The sequence below is a fragment of the Synchiropus splendidus genome, chromosome 3 (assembly GCF_027744825.2).
Source record: "Synchiropus splendidus isolate RoL2022-P1 chromosome 3, RoL_Sspl_1.0, whole genome shotgun sequence".
Taxonomy (NCBI): domain Eukaryota; kingdom Metazoa; phylum Chordata; class Actinopteri; order Syngnathiformes; family Callionymidae; genus Synchiropus; species Synchiropus splendidus.
Genome location: NC_071336.1, coordinates 6,789,500 through 6,813,656, shown reverse-complemented (window position 1 = coordinate 6,813,656; position 24,157 = coordinate 6,789,500). Strand labels below are relative to the sequence as shown.

At 43.8% G+C, this 24,157-nt stretch overlaps 2 protein-coding genes across 2 annotated transcripts; both read left to right on the top strand.

The window, feature by feature from the left end:
• The first annotated feature begins 950 nt into the window (after positions 1-950).
• Positions 951-8,427, top strand: LOC128755680 (thialysine N-epsilon-acetyltransferase-like). The gene is made up of 6 exons (XM_053859587.1): positions 951-1,059; positions 1,169-1,220; positions 1,318-1,401; positions 4,426-4,527; positions 4,609-4,649; positions 4,707-8,427. Exons 1-6 carry the CDS (start codon positions 997-999, stop codon positions 4,872-4,874), a joined length of 510 nt encoding a protein of 169 aa, XP_053715562.1. The 5' UTR covers positions 951-996; the 3' UTR covers positions 4,875-8,427.
• Positions 8,428-9,461: 1,034 nt separating this feature from the next.
• tnfsf12 (TNF superfamily member 12) lies at positions 9,462-18,111 on the top strand. The gene is made up of 6 exons (XM_053859670.1): positions 9,462-10,076; positions 11,097-11,178; positions 13,316-13,372; positions 13,518-13,541; positions 13,658-13,785; positions 16,337-18,111. Exons 1-6 carry the CDS (start codon positions 9,903-9,905, stop codon positions 16,610-16,612), a joined length of 741 nt encoding a protein of 246 aa, XP_053715645.1. The 5' UTR covers positions 9,462-9,902; the 3' UTR covers positions 16,613-18,111.
• The last annotated feature ends 6,046 nt before the right edge of the window (positions 18,112-24,157 follow it).

Here is a 24,157-nt window from a genome sequence, read left to right as displayed (position 1 = left end):
AATTGAATCTTCAAATAATGAATTCAAACAAATATGTAAAGCAAGTCCCAAAGCTTTAATTCTGTTAATGAGAAACACAATATACAAAGGTCACTCCTTCTTTGCCCACCTTCACAACTGGCAAAATAATTTTTTTTCTATTTCTAACAACAAAATTATTAATGATACTATCAAAAATAGGCATTTTGGAGATTCTTTCTCTTCAACTGAACCAATTAAACCCAAGTTTAGAAAAAAAGCATTTTCCTTCTATTTGTGTTGCCACATTTCTCCCAGGACTAGAGAAACACATTACAAAATAATTTCAGCTATCTATCCTGCAGATACATTTTTCCCTAATTTTTTTTTTTATTTTTGTTCTTTCCATTAGAAACAGTTGAACGTCTATTCTTCAGTTGTCCTCACACATCTTTCTGGCAGAACATACATGACCAGATATCATTAAAAATGTACATCATTCTATACTTCACATACTTTGATGTCATTTAGTGCATGACTAATCTTCATGGGGATATATCTGACACTTATATTGTGTAAATACCACATCCACTGTTGTAAATGGAATAAAAATACTCATTCATCGTCTTTATCCATCAGTTTATCACCTACTTCAAGTCGCTCAAATTGACCCAAGATGCTAGTAAGAAAACAGAAAATTATTTAGAAAATATTGCTAATTGGTTGTATTAGTTTCTTATGTTCTCACAAGCTCCTAATTTTTTCTCAATTAATGTGGGGTGTATGTGAATATGTTGGTGTTTGCATACTGTATTATAAACTTCCACTACTTATTGCATTATTTTTTTTATTGGCTTTTTTCTTGAGTATGTCAAATTGTAATAGAAAACCACGCACACAAGACGACGTCACAGTGAACACTGGCGCATGCGTGTAGTTATCCTCAGGTCCGTTTAGTGTAAGTTGAGCAGCGCATGCGCTAGTTAGCGGAAGTTCCACATTGGGCAGGCGGACCAGATCAGGCAGCGACACCCCACAATGGAGTTTTCGATCCGTGCCGCAAACGTGGAGGACTGCAAGGAGATATCTCGAATGATCATGGTGAGGATGCTGATCGTGACGTCAGAGCTTCTATGACAGCGGGGCGTGACGTCGGCCGGAGCTTGACTGATGCACATGATGGGCCGTGACCTTGTACTTCTGTCTCCAGGAATTGGCCGAATACGAGAAAGTGGTGGACAAAGTGAAAGTCACGCAGAGAGGTAATGTGGGACGTTGGTGGTCGGCCACGTGCCTCAACACGAATGAATGGCTTCATGTGATTGTGGTTGCTAATGAAATGTTCTTGGGGTGAAACAGATTTGGAGCAGGACGGCTTCTCCAAGAATCCATTCTTCCATGGAATCATCGCTGAAGTTCCTGAGCAGCTCAAGTCGAAGGAAGGTGAGCAGACGGATGGCCATGGTATGATGTCCTTTTAGTCCCATTAGTTTGGCAACAGTGACAAGGAACTGAGGCGCCACGGACTGCACTTCTTCTTGAGGGTTGTTTAAGCGAGGACTTCAACTGAACCGTTGGACAGAACGCTTCCCATTCTTGGGAAACAATGTGGTGCCCCGTTTCAATTACTACAATCTGTTTTTTTAATCTGTTCCTGGCTTCTGACTGTCATGTCTGCGGGATGTGGCTGTTCAAGTAGTAATTACAGTCAGGCATTTATAATACATGCATACTTAAATCCGACACATATTCTGTGAACTAATAATGAAGCGCAGCGATTGGTTTTATCACGGTGGGTGGCTGATCGAGTGACATTATTTGTTAGTATTTACTGTGGTTTGGACTCTCTGGAAAAGTACCTGCTCGGTGGAGTGCCACATTACGTTTACCTTTCACTTTTTTTGTTTGGCCTGTTTCAACTTGACGAGTCAGACTAGTCGTAGCCCCACTGGCATCACTTGATACACTGTGATTTGTATATCAGGCCTGTAATAATACCACACGCGATGAGAATTTTGCATCTCATGATAAATTGAAATGAAAAACAGCCACACTCGCTGCATTGGACTTGCATTCACGTGTATGAAACCATTGCCGTGTCGACACCGGCATGTGACAGTAATTCAGAGTGTGGTGGACTGTGGTTCACGACCGTAGTTTTAAACATACATCTAATACAGTGAACTTTTGATAATAACATTGGTCAACTCTGAGTCTCTGGATCGGTCTTTGTTTTATTAGATGCAATGGTCCTAATAGGTTTTCTGACGCGGTCGTCTGCCTTGGTTCATATCAACTCATGCAGGTCTCCCGCTGTGCGTGGTGAAAATTGTTTGATAATCGACGGACATCCGCTTTGGCGTTGTTTTGAGTCAATTTTTCACATGGCAATGAAAAAGAAAAATTAGGAGAGAGAATTGTGAAAAAGTTTTTTCATCACACAGGACAAAGGACTGACAGTTTGTATAATGATTTCCAGAATACAATATGATTAAATGGTCAACTATTCACATTATATATAATATTTCTTCAGTAGCATCGAGGAAATGTGTTCAGACAGCAAACTGTACAGAGACATGACATACATTGGGGACAGCAGACAGACGGCTCGATTTAACCCCTAAATAAAACTGGCCGACCAGTCTGTCAGACATAAGCGGCATCTACCAGAGATGTGAAACATTGAATTCTTCATCTCTACACTTGGTTAACTATTATTTTTAGACATAAACAAATGATGATGTTGGAGACAAAATCCACTAGTAAGTTTCAGTGAGACAAGAGAGACTGTAGTGTCCAACACATGGAATAGAATGAAAATGTATTTATCGTGATAATTATCGTTGTCACCGAAATGACATTTGTCATCATATTTTTTTTGTCCATATCATCCATCCCTACTATTCACATAATAATATTATTACTATTTGTTTGTTAATGTGTCGTCCCAGTGCAGTAAACATGTGTAAGTTTTAGTATCATTTCAAAGCCTCAGAATGTCCTTGGTATATTGATCACTTATGACAGAAGACGGTGACTTCTTGTCACGTATTTTGCTTTTCTTCTGTGTCACTTTGTTATATTGCATCCTCCCTCCACCCTGCGTCTAAGGTTTTTGAGATAAATAGTCTAAACTTCAGTTTCATTTCTGGTACAGAAAAAAACTGCAGCATTTTTTGTGTATAAATATATTAAATCAAGTACCTTTTATTAAGGTACTTATTAGTTAATTTTCAATAAATTACATGATGACTACTTTTGTATAAATGAAATGGTGTACTTTTAAATGGTAATTAAACACTTTAGAACATATTATATCATTAAGTAAATGTATTTGCAATTTGAAATGCATCAATCTTCCACAGCAGATGGAACAACAACTAAACATATTCTGTGTCTTAATTGATTATTGGTTTATTTATTTATGCAGGAGCTGCTATTGTCAAACAAGTGAGACCTGTCTCTTTACTGGCATCTCTGGAGTTGCAGAGGTGCAGGGTGGAATGTCTCCCTGGCACTCTCTGATGGTGTTGGAGTTACCAATGACCCGAGGCGATAACAAGTTCACAAACGCTAACAGAGCTGTGCCAAGAGAGTTCTGACAATCACTGAGGTGTGACGCGACCTCTGTGTATGACTGACATTATACTGCGTGGTGGCTGGGAGGAAGTTAGTGTAAATCCTGCCTCACGTGTGTCCCAAACCCTCCTGTACGGTTGCCGCTCCACGTTCACACTCAGAAATTCTCAAGCTAAATGGTCATGCACTGTATTTTTTCCATCAATTGTTGTTTCTATTACATTGCACTTTGCAAATTCACTCTTAAACAGCTTGTTTGTCCTGCTAGTTGTAGGTGAATCCTGAATTCTTTGCGTGTGCCAGTGCTTGTGCTCGGCTCTGCTGTTTGATGGTACATCCCTGTGATTCTGATGGATGAGCTCTCACTCCCCAATGACTGTGTGGGTCGGTTATGATGGTAGCACCACGCTCCAGAACCCCAAATCAGAGGCAGTTGTATATGTTTTTTAACTTTGCAGATTACCTCACTGTGCAGCCTTGTTAACTGACATCCAATCCCTAGAGTGAATCTACAGAGTGCTGCTGTACGTGTCACGCTCCCCGAGTGGCCTCTCTCCTTAAAGACACTTATGTAATGAACAGCTTTATCCTCCATGAGTCGTCATGACAACATCATGGTTCACTGCCGCGCTCTACATCTCCACAGTCAGTTCCCCCGGAGCACTTTTGGGTTTAACATGTGGTCCGTAGAGATTAGCCATTAGTTCTGGGGAGCTCAACAGGACAAGCAAGCTAGTCAGAAATGAACCCTCCATTGTCAGCCGAGGGACGCCTGCGTACCCATCTTACATTTCACTACCCTGTTGTTCTTAGAGTCCAACACTGACCATAACCGATGAGTTATAATTTTACACTTTCTGAGGGAGTTTTCCTTTCTCTTTCTCTCAGGTCACACAAAGATCGGCTACGCTCTCTACTTCTTCTCCTACAGCTCCTGGAAAGGCAGGGCTGTGTTCATGGAGGATTTGTATGTGATGCCGGACTTCAGAGGTAACGTCTCCTGACAGAGGGACGCGTTTGGTGTTGGTCATAATCAAACTGGGGTATGAAGAGAAGTGACGTGTCTTTCAGGGAAGGGGATTGGTAAAGCGCTGATGAGCAAAGTAGCTCAGGTGAGTTAAGAACTATCCTGGCGCTGAACTTGGAATTCAAAACCGACTGTCTTGCAGCTGGGCATGGCAGCCGGCTGCAATCAGCTCAACTTCACCGTCCTGGACTGGAACAAATCATCGGTGGACTTCTACCTCAGCCAGGGCTGCACGGACGTGACCTCTGAGCTGGGCTACCACTACATGTCCTGCAATGGGGAGGCTCTGGAGCACCTGGCACAGCCCTGACTTGGAGGGCCGCGAGTGCCAGGCGCATGGTCCCAGGTGCTGCGGGGACCCGGCGGCTGTTGGTGTTGACAATCAAGCTCAGTTTGTGAAGCCCCGCCCACTTTCTTTAAAATGCCTGTGGGGGTAGAAAAGCCTCTCACATGAATTATGGGCTTCAAACTGTTATTCACTATGCATTGGCAACTGAACCCCCGACACAAACATCATTTTTAATCATCAAAATAATGTGCTGTGCATTACCATCACCTTGGTGCAGTATAGGCTTCAGTTTTAGAGTTGCAAGTGAACCAGAGGGGCGAAAATATCAGTATCTGCCAATGAAGGCAGCACTGGAGACTCTCATATCTGGATGATGTCACTGTCTCCAAAATCACTTCATTAGCCATGTTGGAAGAAAACCAAGCTTCTGCTCAATGCTTGATGAGCAACATCCAGCTCCTGACCTGAACAAAAGCAAAAGGAACTCCATAGGGGTCCAGTTAGTCAGACAGTTACTTCATTTCCTGCTCATCACAGGCATGTTGCCATATATATATTTCACAAGAATCATGCTAGGGTGGCGGGGCTCAGTTTGCAGGTTCACACTCAAGCGTTGTAATTGCACTACTTTTTGATGTTAAATGTGAACCTCATGTGTAAAGGTCTGTCACATGCTGCTAGTCACCAAGATAGTTGATGTACATTGTTAAGGTGCTAAATGGTAGTGAGGTATATTTGTGTCCCGTGGTGTGTTTCTTACCACAGTAGAGGAGTTTGTTCAGGATCTTTCAATGTTTGCAAGTCTTGACTGCACACTGTATATGAAGACAAACCACTAACACACGGATCGCTTTATTCAAGTTAGGGGCCTTTGACAACGCGGGTTCTGTCTCGGGTGGCCTGAGTCCGATTCGCCCCCTGCTGTGCAGCCTCGCACCTCTGCGCCCCTGGCGTTGTCCTTTTATTCTCCTCGGGGCTCTGTGCAAAATAGCTGGTTTGTGACCCACGACGTCTCAAGGAAGTCATCATCAGCCGGGTGACACCAGACTGGGCATATTTATGACCATCAGCTTGACCGCCTTTTTTCTCTGTCACTTCTTAACAAAACAAGTCATCCTCACCTCATATATTAACGGAAGACGGACCTCTGCCACGGCTGTAGCAATGTGGCCTCCAGTTTCACAGCCAAAACTAAACATGAAAGAGTGTTGTCATGTTTATTTTACCAGGAAATAGCAGAAACAAGCTACGTTATACGGACTGTCCTGATTTTTCCACGCTGCTCTCACAACATGGTGAACACAGTGAGAGAAATTACAGACAATTTTAATCAGCGAAGTTCAGATCCAGACATCAAAAATTATCAATGAATAGTAAAAATCACTGTCTTTCTTCCTCGCTGTTCTCCTCATGCAGTCAGCTGCGCAGCTGTGAGATAAAAGCAGTTGCAACAGCGCAGCAACAGTTGATTCCCAACATTATTCAACATTAAGTGAATCTGTCTGTCAATAAAATCAGATGTTTATCGGACTAATAAAGGTGATGGGTCGATGAGGTATGGCCTAAGTTTCAGAGGCCACTAGACGGTGCTCTTGGTCGACAAAGGAAGCAAAGTTTCATTGAGTCAAACATTGTACAGCAGACCATTCCATCTAGTGGCCTCTGAAGGTTAGCACACTGGTTCGTGGAACCTTTTCTACCCATCACTGCCATTCAGTGTTGATGTGGTGCTGACGCTTCTGAGGAGGTGCTAGTTATGTTTAAATAATTGTTCAAAGCTGAAGTTTACAGAGGAGTGCGATCTGAAAATCTGGACGCGGCTTCATGAAGCTTCAGTAACACATCACTGTGTGAAGCTGCATTTACATGCTGTAAAAGAAATGATCTGCACAATTCCATGTTATGGTTATGATGTACTATATAGATATATAAACTAATAAAATTTCAACAATATATTCAAAATATTCAACAATCAGTCCAAGGCCTATAGACCTAATGAAATAAATGTGTGTGTGTTGGTATGTATTGCCACACTCGTGACTACCTCTTGACAAACCACCTTCTTGTGAGGACATTTTGCTATATGAGGACATTTTGGCCTGTCTTCACAAGGTTTAGAGGGTTAGCACGTTGGTCAAAGTAGTCTATTATAACTGGGAACAAGTTGGATTCAGAGTCATGGTTAACATTAACCATTTGTTTTAGATAGTTTGGTTTTGGGTGAGATGCTGGGGAAAGGGTTAAGTCAATGAGAAGTCCTCACAAAAATTGCAAAACAAACATGCGCTTGTGTGTCTGTGTGGTCGTATAACAAACCATTCCTGACCAACCACCAGATGTCACCAGCAAGACCCTAATGAACATAGTTTACAGCTTCCAACATTTTGAGTGAAAACTGAGTGGAGAAGGTTTAATGTTGGCTTCAAGCAAATTGAAAGTCAAAATGTTTCTCCTTCTGGTAAACCTATGACTTTCCCTCATTCATACTTGGGATACATGTTTCCATCTCTCCTTAAAGAGACAGCAAAGCGCACGGAAGAATCAGAGCTGGACCACAGAGCAAGTTTTAAGTTACATCACATGTCTATTGTTGGCTTTCCGCTGCGGACCAGACCACCCGTGCAGCCACTGCTGAGCCCACAACCCCTCTGCTGGTCAACACTGGTCAACTTTTGATAAGTTGCTCTTCAGACCAGGGAACCCAAGATTTGATGTATCAGCCACTCGATGTCGATTACTACCTGGCCTTACCTCGAATGGTACAGTCAAGTCACTATATATATCACAATATTCCGCTGTTAAAAATGTATGACAATAACCAAAGAGTGATCCTGCTCTTCCTGCAGTGTCGCACAAAGTTGGCACCCTCACTGTTTTCATTTCAACTCTGAAGGTTTTCATGAGTAAATAGTTTGCTGGAAGAATCTAACAACAAACCTCAGCCGCCAAACAGCAGCTCTCAGGTCTGGAACTAAAGAGGGAAGTCTGGAGTCGGAGAAGAACGCTCCACGTGCTGGAATTTAAAGAAGAAAAATCTTGGATGGGGCTCAGGTCGTGTCTTTGAACCTGCTCGAATGTGAGTGGCCTTACTCAGCTCTGCACTCCTGTTTTATATCCCCTCAATTCTCTGAAAAAAAAGACGACCTATTGAATTCTCTCCAGCAATTTAATGAAAACCGTCTGAGTTGTGGGTTATATTTAGTTTGTTTTGCTTCACTATAAACAAGAAAGAACAACTAACTGATTTGCAGTTTCTGTTTATTCCTCTCCTACATTTTTATGGTTTCTTATTTACATTTTTTTTTTTACATTTTTTTGACCTGTGCATGTGATGTGTGTGAAATGTCCAACGTTCACATGCATGGTTAGATTGAAATGTCAACACGACGTCCAAGTTATTGGTTAGAGGTATTTATATCTGTCTTTGTCTGCAACGTTCCAGCACTGCTCCAGACCCCAAGCTATAAATTACACAATGCACCGCCGTCATCTCAACACGGATCTGAGATTTCCGAGACGCAGACATGTTTGCAATAAAACTGAAGCGTTTGACAAACGATTGTTTCATGTCTGTTTTCTTTGTGTGTCCGGGTGACGTTGTGTCGCCCGGTGCACAACTTGACATTGGGTGGTATTGACATGGGATGCTTCATGTGTTCCCATTGGTCTGTACTACAGCAGGACTGAGCCGACCATTTGGAAGATAAAGCCATACTTTGTGTGGCAATAACCTGATGGTGGCAGGGGACATTGTCACTAACTTCACAGTTGTTGCACATTTGACATTGACACATAAATACACAATGTACTAATTCTATAAACAATGATGACTCAGCATATTTCGGTGCATCCTGAAGTGGTTGACTCAGTGTGTTAAGAACACTCAGCTTCCAATTTGAGAGTTGGTCTTCTAGTAATAGGTGCGGGCCACACATTAAGGCGTATTAGACACATATTAGACACATATTGCCTATGGTTTTGCGCGATAAAATGGAAGTATAAAATTGAAGGAGGTTTTTGGCGAAGAAGAGATATTAACATTAGTGAGTAGCAGAAACATCCTAAATGTACATGAACACAGATATATTGATCTTTTTTTAAGAGACATATAACAATGACAATAGTTTTATTTGGAGTTTCACTCTCCAGTCCTCGAAATACACATATGAAACGGATAGTTTTGCTATTATTTCTTGTCTCCTATGGTCTTCAGTAAATGCAGAAATATCTAAGTCCATTAGGGTCAATTTGGGGAAAAAAATGTTCAAAATAAATAAATAAATAAAGCAGCATTTTTTTTTGTCAGTGGAAGGAGGTCAAATACGTTTTTGCCTCTATAATACGCCAACACCACAGAAACAAGCATCTATATTTATGTACTCCTGATAACATTTACATTTAAAATTTGGGAAATATTAGACCGTAATACTGTAACGCACTCGAAGAGAAGCGCAGCTTTATCCGGACTCTGTCGACACCACGCGGTGAAAGTAGGAACGGTCGCTGCTGTATTGGCAAGTTGATCAAAAGTGCTCGGAGGAGAAAGAGAAGGAGGAGGAGAAGGAGGAGGAGGAGGAGGACCGGTGCGTGCGTGTGTTTTCTTCTGCTCACATTGGCGATTTTCACGGCGGATGCACGTTAATATCGCGACATCTGAGCGCACAGAGAGCGCATGGAAAGTTCAAGCCCCAGTGTGTGTCCATGTGTGCGAGTGTCTCGGTGTGTGTCTGGCTAATAGAGTGACCCCCCAGCACGCGGTTTAAAGGGAACACAAGAGAGCTGAGTCAAAGAATCCCAAGGAGAAGGATGCAACAGTTGATGTGCGCGTCCTCACCGTTCAGTGTGCGTCTCCGAGCCGCCGGAGGATGGTGGCACTGATCTCGGTGGACGGACGCTCGTTCTTCTGAGAATCTGTCCGCGCCAGAGACGTCCTCGTCTTGACATAGGTGAAAAGAAAAGGAACATGGACATGCGGACCCACCAGAATCTGGAGGCGCAGCTGGACTCGGAGTGTGCGCGGCGGTGAGGAGCAGTGCGGTCTGCAGCAACATGCATCGTATTCTGCAGAGGAGGCGAGTGCGCCAGCTGCGGGTGGTGTGGGCTTCTCTGGCGCTGCTGGCTCTGTCTCTGGCCGCCTGCAGTGCGCTCTTCACGGCGTGGACCTGGAGACAGACGCGCGACCTGTCTCAGTCCTTCAAGATTCTCCAGGAGCGACTAGAGCAGGTTTGTCTCCAACTTCGTACCTGCAGTCTTTCCAACATAGCCCAGACGCACTTAAACGCATCCAAGTTTTGGGGAGTATTTGTTTGAATATGTTTGGGGGGGCGAGTGTGTGCCCCCCTTTTTCGGCCGCGATTTTCCTCTTGGCACTTTTATAGCTCACCAAAAGTCAAGTTGCTGCATTTTTGTGCCCCCCCCCCCCCCCCTCCCTCTCCTTACCCCCGCCATGTTTAATTACGCTGGTGCCAGTTCTTGCTCCACTTTATCTCAATTTACTGGAACTCCTCTGGTGGCCGTGTGGTTTTGGACTGCAGGGCTACAGTCGCAGCTCCAGCGGTGACACGAAGTGAAAACCATTAGCAGCGTGCAGAGGTCAGGGGTTACTGATCAGAACGTCTGCAGTGAAAACAGATGTTGCATCATGAAGCAAAATATTTTGGCACCGGCAGCTAAAAGAGCTGATGGAAAAGTCCTCTGGGTTATTGACTGAACCAGGATTGGAGATTAGCAGACAGGTTTGGCTGTGTGTCCCACAGACAGACCCACTCACACACTTCCCTCTCACACACTAACACCCCCAAAATTGGACACGTGGAGTGTTGATGCTGGAGCAGTTCCCAAGGGGCCCCCTTCTGTCCATTTGACCGCCAACGGCTGATGAGAGGCAGCAAGTTTGCGGAGCAACTCAGTGCCCCTCATTTCCACAGTAGCAGTAGATTTAAGCACACTCTTCCTGTGCCGCGTCTCTTCTTACCGTCCCAGGTCAGCGGGCCTGTTGCCAATAGTCTGCTATTCTGCTGGCTGGACAAAAATCGCCCCTTTCTCCGAAAGGGGAGGAAAGACACGAGGAATGCGAAGCACTTTCAAAATGCAGTAGACTTAGCGAGTGGCAGCTAGCTCCTGTAGCATGGCAGCCGGAGGCTGGCTGCTGGCGTCTGCGGCGGCTGTGCGGGACCAGTGCCAGGCCAGTCATAATAAACTCGTCCAGCACTCATTAATGCTGTGTTTTCGCTCTTTCACCAGGTCAACACTCAGCGGAAGGCCATCGTTCAGCTCATACTGGAGAAGAGGGAGCTGCTGGTGGGCCAGAGAGTCAAGCGAGACGGTACCACTCACTTGTCATTGGCTAGTGTCTGGACGCCTGCAGACGTAGCTGCCATCGTCGCGTCATTCACGATTCCTCTAAAAAATACACTCGCACTTGCTCCCATAAGCAGGCACTTTCTTTACAGCAGCAATTTTGACTTAAGTCATGCAGTTAAATTGCATGCTTAAGTACAGAATTGTTTGCTAACAAACTTTTGGAAGCTTCATTCTGATGTTCAATCTGCATCCATGATCGTTGCTCGCAGTGTCAACATTTGGCCTCCTGGCTCAGCTCTGTCTCAAACACAGACGTATGTCGGAAGCCAGTGACAGGTGTGGAGTGATGTACGTTGTAGTTTATGTACTTTTTGTCATGGCTAAATAGAGAGGTCTGCTACTCTAGTGAACTGTGAACTACAGACTTGGAGTTGCTTTTAGGGCAAATATAATTAAATAAGCTCCGGAAACAAGTTTAAGTGACATTCACAGCGTTCACAGCACTTCACTCCTTACTGGACTGACTATTAAAAGTACACTACATTGAAATGAAATGGAATCCTCAGACAATCCACCCTCAAGTGTCTTGCTCAGTAACACAACATCACATTGGATTGAACCAGCAACCTTCCAGTTCTTCCTTACCCTCTGAGCTTAAGTGTGTCTGCTTATGGAGCATTGACTAGTAGGTCAACAGTAAGAGTCTGTCCGTCTTTGTTGGAAGTACGTAAATGATGTGGATGCTTCTTCCGTGGCTGCTCAGAATCAGACACAATATACTTACCAAGTGCAGTCGTGTTGTTTTTCTGGGACGAACATTTAACACAAACGGCGGGCAGCCTCGGCCCACAGGCCACTTTGGTCGGGCTTCGCGGGCCACAGCCACTACCGCTGCTAAAAGTTGACACAGGAAAAAGTAGGCAGCTGGATGACTGTTTCAGAAATTACAGGTCCCACTTGAACGCTCCCAGAGCCCAGAAAACCAGCTGGCGCAAGAGTGAGGAGTGTTGCACGCTTTCGGGCAATGAAGTCCAGTCCTCCGCCGCCACCCCCCCGACCATGAGCACACGACTGACACAGCGATGATTTGTTGTGAAAGCGGCGAGATGTGATGAGCCATCATTGCTGCATTTATAGAGCGGGCTTGCGTCAGCGTCACGGGACTGCTCGATTGTTCTACTTCACGTCCGAGAATAACCCTGGTCCACCAGACAAACATCCAATTTTGACAAATTTATGTTGATGTCCTGCAGGTTGTCTCCCCCACCACCTTTGTAACTGATAGCTGCTTCTGTCTTCCAAGAAGCATTTAAACAGCATTCCCAAATTCACGGCTATCAACAAAGGAAAAAGACGAGCAGCTTTTTCCAGTTTGTGGAAAGTTGAGTGGCAAAGTTCAAGCTTTCAACGGGACTCAGTTGTTATGTTCTCTGAAGATGACTGACAGCTCCACACAAGAAAAGCTGGCCCGCCTCAGGGTTTAAACTCACCCGTAGCAAACGTCTACGGGGTCACCCACCTGTGAGTTATTTCAGCGGGAGGGACTTTGTATTCTGGCCATTGGGGCGCCCCATCCACATACATAAAGTTTGACTGTACAATACGGAGTTGTATCTGTGTTTGAAATCGCTCCCTGCAGGCCAGACTGGAAAGCATAAGTAAAGCTTTAGTGAGTAATAAGAGCAGGCGTTCTGCCGCTCAGCCTTTTTACTGTTGTGTTTTATTTATTGTATCTGTATCCGAGCACGGACCTGAGCTGTTGCTTCACTCTGCTCTTAATCAAATCTTTTTGGGTCACAGAGCAGCCACAGACCTTTTTGACTCGTCTTTCCGGCACTTCATTTCTCTTTTCTAGAGTTTTGTGTTTTGTCTTCAGCGATATTCCTCCTCCGCTTTTTCTGTCCTCTTTATTTTCTCCGTGACTGCGACCAGCTGGCACTGAGATTAGCCCCCACAGGGAAAAAAAAAGAAGCACACACACACACTTTGCACTGAAAATAACAGTTTAAGGAAAAATATTGGAGGACAATCTCGTGCTCGTCTGCTCACTAGCTTAAATGCCCCAGACCCCAAAGTAAGATGAGACGGACACAGATGATTGTTGCATGTTTGAAAAAAAAAAAACATTTTGGTAACGGCTCTTCTTTGTTTCTGTGAAGGGGGGACACTGCGAGGGAGGAATGGAAGTGGAAAAAAAGCAGCGTCTCATTTCGAGAGTAAGTGGCTTGGCAGATCTCTGATAGCTGTCTCGTGTAGCATCTGCTGAAGTGGTTTCAATCATATAGCCCTCTAGCATTGCACTCATAAAAACCTTAATTGACTTTCCCCTTTTCCTTAATGTTTTTTTTCCTTTTCCATCAGTAACCAAAGACTCCTCGCAGCAAGGTAGGACTCACAGAACCAGAGAGAAGGAACAGTATTCTGCAAGTCGTCAGTCTAGGAGATGAATAACCTTGCCTTGTCTGTGTGTGTGTGTGTGTGTGTGTGTGTGTGTGTGTCAGTGGGAGAGGGGGGTGTGATAAAAGGCTGGGAGGAGAGAACTCTCAATATGAGTAAAGCAGTGAGGTACAACAAGGAGCAGGGCACCTTTACTGTGGAGAGAGCCGGCGTCTACTTCCTGTTCTGTCAGGTACGTCTGCAACTGCTGGCTATCGTGTTTCTTTTTAAACACACGCTGCCACATTTCATACTGAAGGGCTCCCTCAGGAGTTGGAGGCTGCCATTATTATGACAATCAATACAATTGAACTTTAGAGCAAACTGGAATTCCAAAATTATTTCCTGACTTTTGAGTGGAAACTCCAAGTGGACAACAACGCGTGTCAGGATTTTCTGTTCTCAACCCTGGGCAGAGATGAAGGACGACAAACATTGAGCACGTCTCAATGCTGTTAGCAAACTAGTTATCTATTGTAATGATGGCAAGACAGCAACTCTGTTGTCTGGGAGACAATATTTAAGGAAAAATAAATGCATAGAGATGCATGTAAAAGATTACATTTGTTTTTGTTTTTTTTTTTAGTTAGAAGCAGATTTTTGAATGCACCAAGAAGCAATCGTCTGGTTTCTCTTCCTTTCTTCTTTCAAAAATACCGGAGTGACAAAAGATTTAGGCCGTTCAAGTGTATTTTAGGTACCGACTGCTTAACTCAATTCCATTATGTGGACGTCAAAAAGTGTCTCACCACCAGTAAAATAATCACTTTTTAGTGTGTCAAACTCAAGGCCTGGGGGCCAAATGTTTTTTTTGGCCCGCAAGTGCTTTCATTTGCTGAAATTATACACATATTTTGACACCACCCACGTTATAATGTATGTGATGTATATCCTGTTCGCCGAAAAGATACACTCCACAGCCCCCCCGATCGTGATTGAGGTGGACACCCATGACTTTTATTTGAGAGACTTGAAGAGATAAGGGGTAAGCTTTACGCAGCCGCAGCGTTTTTAGGCAATAAAACACCATTAAGTAGGATACAGAAACGACACAAAACCTAACAACGACAACAGAATACAGCCACAGAGTTTATGTGAGAACGGCAACTGACTGCCAAGCTATCCAGTGTGTCCCTGGCTTTTGAGCTATTTAGCAATGATGAGCATAGACGGGGAGAAATAAAAATGATTTGGGCAATTTCCAATCTCTACGTAACAGATGTGTTACAGAATATGATACTGAGGTAAAATTGGCTGAGTAGAAAGAACGTTCTGGTTGGTGTTTTAAAAACAAAGCCACTGTAAACACAAACAAGCCGTCATCAAACGGCTGAGAAAAACTTCACTCATATTTTCTGCTGCACTGAGGAACAAGAATTTAAGGTCATGTAATTGTAAAATGGACATCATATAGATGCTAGATACAAAGTAATGGAAACAACTTAAAGGTTTTTTTTTTTAGCTTTAAGGTGTTTCCATTATTTTGTCCAATCTCTGTATGTAGCCGGCCGCTGAACTTTCATGTCTTGTCCTTGGTCATGGCTATTACATTGCAAATAGTCACATACAGAACATACATACACTTAGTCCTGTTCAGGTTTGAGAGGAGTGCTGGAGCCAACCCAGCGGTCATTGGCGACAGGTTGGAATACACCCTGGACAGGTCACCAGTCCATCACTAGGCACACACGCCATTCACACACGCGCTCACCTAGGGGAAGTGAATCTACTGAGCATGACTTTGGACCTTGGGAGGCAACTGGAGAACCCAGAGAAAAAGCAACCTCCATGCAGAAAGGCCACCGGTCCAACACAGGAATATAGCCCCATAAACCCCTTCTTGCTACAGGCTGAGAGTGCTGAGCACTAGGCCAACGTGTGTCCAGCGAATGGTCTCACACTAAGAAAATAATAGCTACACAAACATGAATCTGAACCTAACTACTGCGATAGTGAGTCAGTTGCAACCAAAAAAGACATTTTGATTGAATATTAATATTATTACTTGAAGAAGTTGATCTTGTCATCACATTCTCGAGTGAAAGAGGCAGAGAGAAGAGAGAAACAGTGACAAATTAAAAAAAGAAAAAAGTCAGAATTACATGTACAACATGTACTAAAGTCAGAAATGCACAATACGCAGGATTTGGCCTCTTCATGTCAACCATTTCCATCTTTTATTCAACTGAGTCGATGGCGAGATGAGGACTACGGCTGAAACGAATCGTCACTGTGCTGCATTTCTTACACAACAGAGACAAGAGAGTGGTGCAGCATGTGCCAAACTTCCCTTTCAAACCGCGTCTTAAGCCATTAAAATTCAACCAAAAGAGTGTTTATAATTTTTTTTTTTTTTACAATTTTGTTATTCTTTTTTTTTAGACTGACTAGTTGACTGAGACAATAGTCACTAGTCGCAGCCCTAGTGAAGGCTGTCATTTATTTGGAGGAAAAAAAAAAGTCAATATTGAAATAGAAGCATTTCTTCTAGAGACTTGTCATTCTTGTTTTACATGCCATACCTTTGTCACTAAAATCTTTTCTACGCAACTGTAGTTTGGTGGTTGTTGCAAATAATGCTCTTGATGAGCCACTACCATTGGTCAATATTGGATTATTATTTCATTTTTCATGTGTTCAAATAGTACGAGGGGTGTCGAGGTTGGCCTTGAGGTCAATATAATATTCGCTCTTGATTTTTCTCCTGAATATATTTCTAAAGGATCTCTTTCGTGCCTCCTCAGGTGTTGTTCAATGAGCACCAGTCTCAGTATGTGAAGCTGGACGTGGTGACCAACGGTCAGAGGCCTCAGAAGCTCCAGTGCATGGAGGGCTATGGAACAACTCCCTCTGCTAAAGATCACAGCTTCCACTTCCTGAAGCCGTGCCAAGTATCCGGCCTGCTGCGGCTGGACAAGGGCACAGAGCTGCACGCCATCACGGGCGCGTCCTTCAAACTCCAGAGCGTGGGCAACCGGTCGGCCTCGCCTCACGTCTTCAGCATCTTTAAAGTCAACTGATCCGGAAACTTTGATAAAAATAACTCCCAACAAAACACACTTGTTTTGCAAGGGCAGAGTTCTTTTTTCTCTCGCGCGGTTTCACAGTTGGGGTGTGACATCATGCTGCAGCCTCGCACCAAAGATGTTAATTTGAATAACAAACCTGACATTTGTGGAATTTGTTGTGGAATTTTGGAACGCAAAACAGACTTTGGATTAAAACCGAGACCTGAGTGGACCAAAAGGCTTCTGAGAATGTCTGCTGAGAGAACAGATGGACAACTGTGCTGTAGATAAAGAGCTTTGTATAATGAATTGAAACATACTCTCCTCTATAAACCGTCAAGCTGTGCATGCACGTCCCACTTTTGTGTCAGTGGTGCCTCCAGAAGCCAGGCGCTTCGTCACATGTCCTCATTATAAACTGCTCACATGTTGTTGCCATGGATATTTTCATTCTCCTGCCATCTATCTGTGTGATCGAACATGTGTTTCTACTCCACGTGTGTGCCGTGTAGTAACCGTTGGCATGTGGTGTTTGAATGGATGTGAATTTTTACTCTTTTTATAAGATCAGATAAATATTTTTTATGGATTTTTATTGTTTTTACCAAAAGAAGTCAGTGTCATAGTAAAGTGTGGAATTTTCCATTTAACCTCTTCTGTCTTTTTATACACGTGGCAGAGGTTACTCGTGTCATTTTCAATCAAGAAATGGAGAACCTGGAGACACGGTTACCTCTGCGCCCCTCACATGACTTTCAGTGGAAACTTGACGTGAAAAACTTTGTTTTATCAGCTGAACCTCTGCATTGTGTTTAGTGCTAATTGGCAAGCGCTAACAGATAAATGCAAAAGAATCATGATGAATAGCATCTGCTGGTCTCATACCTTCAGTGGTGCTGGAGAGGGGCATAACACAAGTTTGAAAGAGTGTTCTCAAAGCTACGTGCCAACCAACCACTACAGTTATTACACTTCAATAACACACGAATGTCGCAAGCTGAGCTGAAACCTAATGCATGCATGTGAATTAACGTAAACAATTGTCAACTTGTCAACATGGCATATGAAGCAAATGTGTCGAATACTTTTAAACACCCACAATACTCCATTTTACTACAGTATTCGGCTGTATTGGATTAGCGCCGTGAACTGCCAGTGAGTTGTGTTAGCTAGCTGGTGGCTGTCAACTCAAGTTGGACAGAGGAAGAACACACTGTTCTAAGCACTAGCAGCACCACAATGCTAACTGAATCTTTTGGAGCTAATTCTGCTTCGCTGAAACAGTACATATAGTTGGGTTTTGAGTTTTCTTTTTTTTTTTTTTTCTACCATTGCTGAAGCAGACCAACACAAATGGCCACCTAAATTCACCTAAAGTCTAAATATTAGTGCCTTGGTGGTCTGTTGGTGTTTGGTGTCACCAACAAAATATTAACTAGCCTGACGCAGAATTTGAGATGTGACCAAGGCAGTGCAATATTGCCCACGTTAATAAAGGCCCTTTCACACTGCAGTCTGACTACAGGATGTTTGTGTGTAATTCTTCCTCACTGAAACTCTGTGAAAACTTGTTGGTGACATAAGATCCTTTTTTTCTCACTGTTGCGATAGCTTATTTATTCAGTGTTCAAAATAGTTGCGCACACATTCTGTACTTAAACAGAATATTACTTTATCTTGCTATTAAGTGTGTTTGGGTTGAGATAAAGCATTAGGTTGATCAAGTTCAAAGGAAGAGATTCTGCAAGCGTGTCTTCAAGCGCTATGCTTTTATGGCAGTTCCATTGTGTGAAAATGAAAAGAATGTCTGATAGTTCGCTGCCTCAGTCTCAGTCTGAAGCATTGCTTCTTCTTTCTACAAGAACCCTTGGACACTTGCTACCCCTCTGAATGATCAGTATGAACACAAGGCTCCTGACAGCCTGGCGATACAGACATGCGACACCCTGGAGTTTGCAGGGGATTGCACCAGGTCGGCATCCTGGCCACACTTGATTTCCTGTTTTCTTCATGTTTAGAGTGTCCAGATTGGAGCAGAACCAGCACTTGGCCGCTTGTTAAACTCAGAAAGCAGCTGCTATTTGAAAGGGATGTGAAGAAAAAAAATGAATCACCAGTAGTCTCATGCAATTGTCCACGAACACATCAGAGAGCATTCAAAGTCTGCTGCCCCTTGACAACTGAGTCGTAAATAGATTGAAACCTGATGCACTTTTTCACAGTGTGAATTTAGCTCAAGAAACAAAATGGGTAACAATTTTAACAAAGGTGTCACCTGTAATGCCTTATGACAGTACCGTAATGCATTTGAAAGTGCTATAGAAGGTGTGATGAATGTTTACAGTCATGTATAGCAACATGGTTTCTAAAGTATTTAGAAGGTGCAAGGGTTGGGTAACGGTTCTAATGAAAGTTTTATTTATATGAGTGATTATGAACAGTCAGACCAGGTTCTATGAAGCCTTATGGAAGCCTTATCAATGGTGAATTATAGGTGACAGCTTAAAGTAAAGCCAAAAATATCACTACTGACATGTTGAACAAGACTTTCTACCTGATGTTGTCATGTGCTCAAATGAAACCAGAGCTGTTTTCCAACTGCTGTTGCTGCTATGTGCTGCATTCTAAGATACAAACAGAGTGTATTTCCAGCAGTGGCTTTCAGCAGAACTCCCACTCTTGTTTATAAGTAGTTTTTGTGGACAGACCGCACTGGTTTACCCTCAGAACTTTACAGTAGCGAACCCGCAGATTTTAATTGGGGCCCCACATTCAGGTTTCAAATGAAAATATGGAAGTGTAGAGGATATAATTGGTCTCCCTTTTCTACTCACACTCTATCTCATTCACTGACAACCCTCCTTCCACAATGCACACACACACACACACACACACACACACAGGTTTGTTGCACCATCTTTGGGGCGACCGCTCATCGCCATGCTTTCCACATCCTCTCACCCTAAACCCAACCGTCCAATACAAATGGCAAACCTTATCCAGGACTCTGAACTGTACGTAATAATGGATAAGTTGTTTTCAAGTCTTCCATCTCAAATTGAGGCCCCACTTTCAGCGCTGATGAGACTGCTAACACACCAAATGCTGTCAGTGTCCAACACATACACAGACACGGTCATGTTTTTATGTTTTATGGGACATTTTATTGCCGTCATGCATTCCCCAGGTTCTCAGCCTAAACCTTACCATTTAACTCAAATGGCCAACTGTAACCAGGGTCTAAACCAAACTGAAATACAATTGTAATGACCCAGTTAGTTTGCAGTTTTAATGCTCAAATTCACATGTAACCTCATGGGGACTGCAAGAAGGTCCCCACAAGGAGGTGTGTTTCCAAGAATTACTACCTATAATTATAGCTACACTAGGACAAACTCATTTACCGACTTACACACGCACAGATTTGTCTTATCGTCTTTGAGGCTTAACCTTGTTGGGTCCAGCAAAAGGGGCCCACAAACGCCCAAGAGCCACACAAGGGGTTGTTTTCCCAAAATTGGACCTCACTAGGATTGATACAGTATACTTGTTGAAGGACTTTTCTCAACTGATGTTCATTTCCGCTCCTCCATGCTTCACACCTGTTAAAGCTAACAGAGAGCAACATGCAGCCTCCTCCTGAACCAGTGGTCAGTTCCTGCTGATGGTGTTGAGAATGAGATGATGAAGCAGAGGTCAGAGTTCAGTCACTCACCAACGACAACATGGCTGCACAGAGACTGCTGGCGCTCATCTCCAACATCCATGCTGAGGTCACCCAGAGAGCAGGGACGTGTCATCTCTTCAGCCTGGACAACAGAGCTGACTTCTGCTCTGCGTCAAGATGGACTGGTGAAGGGAAGGAGCTTCTGTGGAACTCTTCGGGTTCTTTTTTTTCTGGATCTTTGCCACTCAGGTCAGTGCCAGGAGCAGTGCTGGTCTCGGGGCAGGGTGACGCTCAAGAGGAACTCACCTCTTATCGTCTGTGGCGACCAGAAGATGAGAGTTGAGACTTTGTACATGGATGATGGACAGAGAGTGGAGCTGACTTGTGACGGCGTGGGACCAAACTAGAGTGTTCAAAGAAGTTTGAGTGATCAATTAGTTTTAACAATACAATAAAACAATTTTGACATTAAAACATAGTGCACCAACTCCAGCTAGTGAAGATCAAACCTTCTCTTCTGCTTACATTTGGCAAACGCTCTTTTGACATCCCCTACCACTGTCTGGAGAAGAACCAGCACAGGTGTGACCTGTACTGTCGTTTCTCTGTTGATGCAGCACCGGAGTCTACCCTCCACTCTGGGGGAGACAGTCGGCAGCTGAACTGTTCTGACAGCAGTGGAGACCAGACACCGTGATGGAGGATGGATAATTATAGATGGCTTACAGGTGGGTTCAGAAATCCACACTGACATTAACATCACCGACGTTGGACCACACAGGTCAATGTGTGGTCAATGTGTACGTGTGCCCTCAGTCTGAGCCTCCTGCTGTGGTGCGATCATTGGGGGGAGAACCTCACTCTCCACTGTGGTGACTGGAATCAGACGGATGGGGTTGACTGGTTCATGAAGGCCAACGGAACCAATGGATGAGTCTCACGAGTGTTTGCAAACATGCAACATGAGCCTGGTGATCACTGACGTCTCTCCACAGGACAGTGGAGAGTTCTGGTGTGTGGTGAAGACGGATCATCGCTGTGCGTTCATATCGAAGACACTGGTGATGTCCAGCGAGCCAGAGCTTGATCACCATCTGGTGAGGTCTGAGCTGCTCAGTGTTGCAATGGTGGTGATGCTGTGTGTCGTTGTGGTGGTGGGGGTGATGGAGTGGAGGAAGACAGAGCAGCTCCCTGCGCCTGTGGAGGAGCTGAAGATGTCGCAGCCTCCAGAGTCAGACCTGCAGGAAGAAACTAAGGTCTGAGACTCACACATGATGCATGTAAATCACTGCTGACCTTTGACCTCATGAGCAAAGTGTACGCTCTGGTTTGGCTTCAATAAATGTACTATGCTTCTGAAACAGACTCTGTGTCTTTGTGAGGCACATGCTCACACTCACACAGGCCGCACTCATCTAAATTTTCAGTTCCTGAATCTAGACCGGAAACACATCTTCCCAAAAAGAAAAGCATGTCACCGCCTGAACACACATGACGCAAGGGCGCGCACACACACACAAGCTTACTTCCCTCCCTCGATTTCTGCTTTCCAAATGTCAAAGTTGAACGACATCTTTTTCACTCACAGATGGACACTTGAACAAAGTGCTTCTCGCACTGCACCAAAACACTGACAGTGCGACAGTAGCAAGATGGGAAGTGTGTTGTTCACAGAAATTTTATCCCACAGAAGCCTGTTGGAGAGTGAATAAAAGGTATCGCTGAAAATCTGGACAAAGTGGGCACTCAAACACAAGTCGGGCCCTCTCTCCCCTCGCCGTTTGTTGATCATGTCACTTGGATTTCCTGTGGCAGTACACTCACACATATCTGTGGCAATGGCAGATTAAATATAGCTGAGTTAATACTCATTGTTATTGGTCACATGTATTCCTCTCACCATTATGTTGCCTATTTGGACACGTTTTTTGTGGATACTGAGTGAACATCTTTCCGCTCCCTTACTCCTACACAACCTCCTTTTGAGTCCTCATTAGTTCTGTCTCCAACACCGAACAAATCTATGTCACTGTCTCTACATATATATCGTATTTTATTTTTACTACAACATGTTAAGAGTTTCGAATTCATATGTTTACATAGGCAAGACGCACACAAAGCCATCAGCTGTGGTGACTTATTATAGTGATAGTTGTTAGATTTTAATGTGAACCAGGCTCTCGTGGTCTGAAATCTCTTGAGTTTGACTGACCTTGGAGGCTTCATTATTAACGTGATTCTAGCTTTGGGATTGTGCAGCTTCTCATTGCTCCACATGCATCATGTAGCCATTGAACCAGAGTCTGCTGTGGTCGTAAAGGGAAGCACATCGGGACAGAAACAATTTGTAGATCTCAGGGTTTCAGCCATCTTCATTTTGCTTTACCGTCTCGTACTGTCCAATTTTGGTTAAGCATGAATTGCAGTGTGCCACCGCCTCAGACCACGTCAACTTGACAGGTCCAATCATTCATGTAAAAATGAGTCACTCGAGTTACAGTTGCCGATCAATCCTCTGGGCTACTACTCAGGCTAGGCAGAAACTTCTGGCTTCAAATCAATGAGAGGATGGATCTTGGGCTCTTCTGACCATTTGATTGGAGCCTGAGAGATTGGCTTGATCTTGGGCAGCTCTACAGGCCTGATGCTGGCGTGACTGGCTCCTCAGATACATCAGAGGTCCAGCACAGAACAGATGAAGTTAACAAAGCAGCGAGTGAGTGTATATTATCCTGGTGAAGTATTGCAGTGAGCACAGTTAGGCCTAAAAACAGGATTCCATGAAGACACGACAGAGGATGGGAAGTGATGCTTCCAGCAGTGGTGAAGATGGTGGCAGTCACTTATGAATCACGTTTCATCAACTAGATAAAAACACCCATCGATTCTCAGCAGAAGCAACCACAATGAGTGTGAAAACCTGAATCACCCTGTCTTGTTCACACCATCCCACACAGACGTCGTCCCAAATTAGCCACACGCATGACAGCAGAGACTTTCTGACAACTAGACTTCCACTGAAGAAGTATTACTCTGCATGATACTTACAAAGTTCAACCAAAACAGTTGGAGAAAGACTCATGATGACACAATAGGGGAGGATACAATGACATCAATAAAAACAAAATATTGCTGATGACAAGTGAATGATGCAAGGACGCAAGAGAAACTCTCAATAACAGACTCAGAAAAGAAGATGATGGAAAGAAGAGCATGAGGGACAGTTGATACCCACTGATCGGCCCGTGGAGAAATAGGGTTCTGCTGGTGGACATCCAAAGAGTTCATTAGCGAATTACATCTGCGTTACCTTACCATAGTAACGAATGGCTGGTGAGGAGGCAAGAACACAGCAACAGTAGCAGGATGGAAAGTGTGTTGCTCACAGCATATATGCACGTTACGTACATCTTAGCTCCACAGACTTTTACTGGGGCCTCATCGTGGCCAGCCAACTTCTGACGCCATTTGGCGCAGACCATGTGCACTGATCTACTGCGACTAAGACCTGTTGACAAATCTACAGAAAAAAAAAGACACTGACAATTCGTGAATCATTCCGTTCAGTTTTATTACAAACAAAAACAAAATAAAAACAATAAAAGAACAAAATGAAGATGCATCATCACTGCCACTCTTTGTTTGATCGGCACCACCACATACACAGTGACACAAGAAACCCAGAAAGAAAATCCGAATACATTTGGACAAAGTGAAAACAATAAATGATTAAGTGCTTGTTGTTGACGCAACATTTCAATTCGGGGGATTGTAAAACTTGAAGTCCTGGGTCGACTGGATGTCCAAGATTCTTTTCCGACTACGGCTATTTTGATAATAGGAGCTAAAATCCGTCTGACGCTCTTACATTTGCTCAGCGATTATTAAGG

Coding starts and splice junctions, on each gene's coding strand:
- LOC128755680 (XM_053859587.1), top strand. CDS start 997: ATGGAGTTTTCGATCCGTGCCGCAAACGTGGAGGACTGCAAGGAGATA. Junction 1,060..1,168: donor AGATATCTCGAATGATCATG/GTGAGGATGCTG, acceptor TTCTGTCTCCAG/GAATTGGCCGAATACGAGAA. Junction 1,402..4,425: donor GCAGCTCAAGTCGAAGGAAG/GTGAGCAGACGG, acceptor TCTTTCTCTCAG/GTCACACAAAGATCGGCTAC.
- tnfsf12 (XM_053859670.1), top strand. CDS start 9,903: ATGCATCGTATTCTGCAGAGGAGGCGAGTGCGCCAGCTGCGGGTGGTG. Junction 11,179..13,315: donor CCAGAGAGTCAAGCGAGACG/GTACCACTCACT, acceptor GTTTCTGTGAAG/GGGGGACACTGCGAGGGAGG. Junction 13,373..13,517: donor AGCAGCGTCTCATTTCGAGA/GTAAGTGGCTTG, acceptor CTTTTCCATCAG/TAACCAAAGACTCCTCGCAG.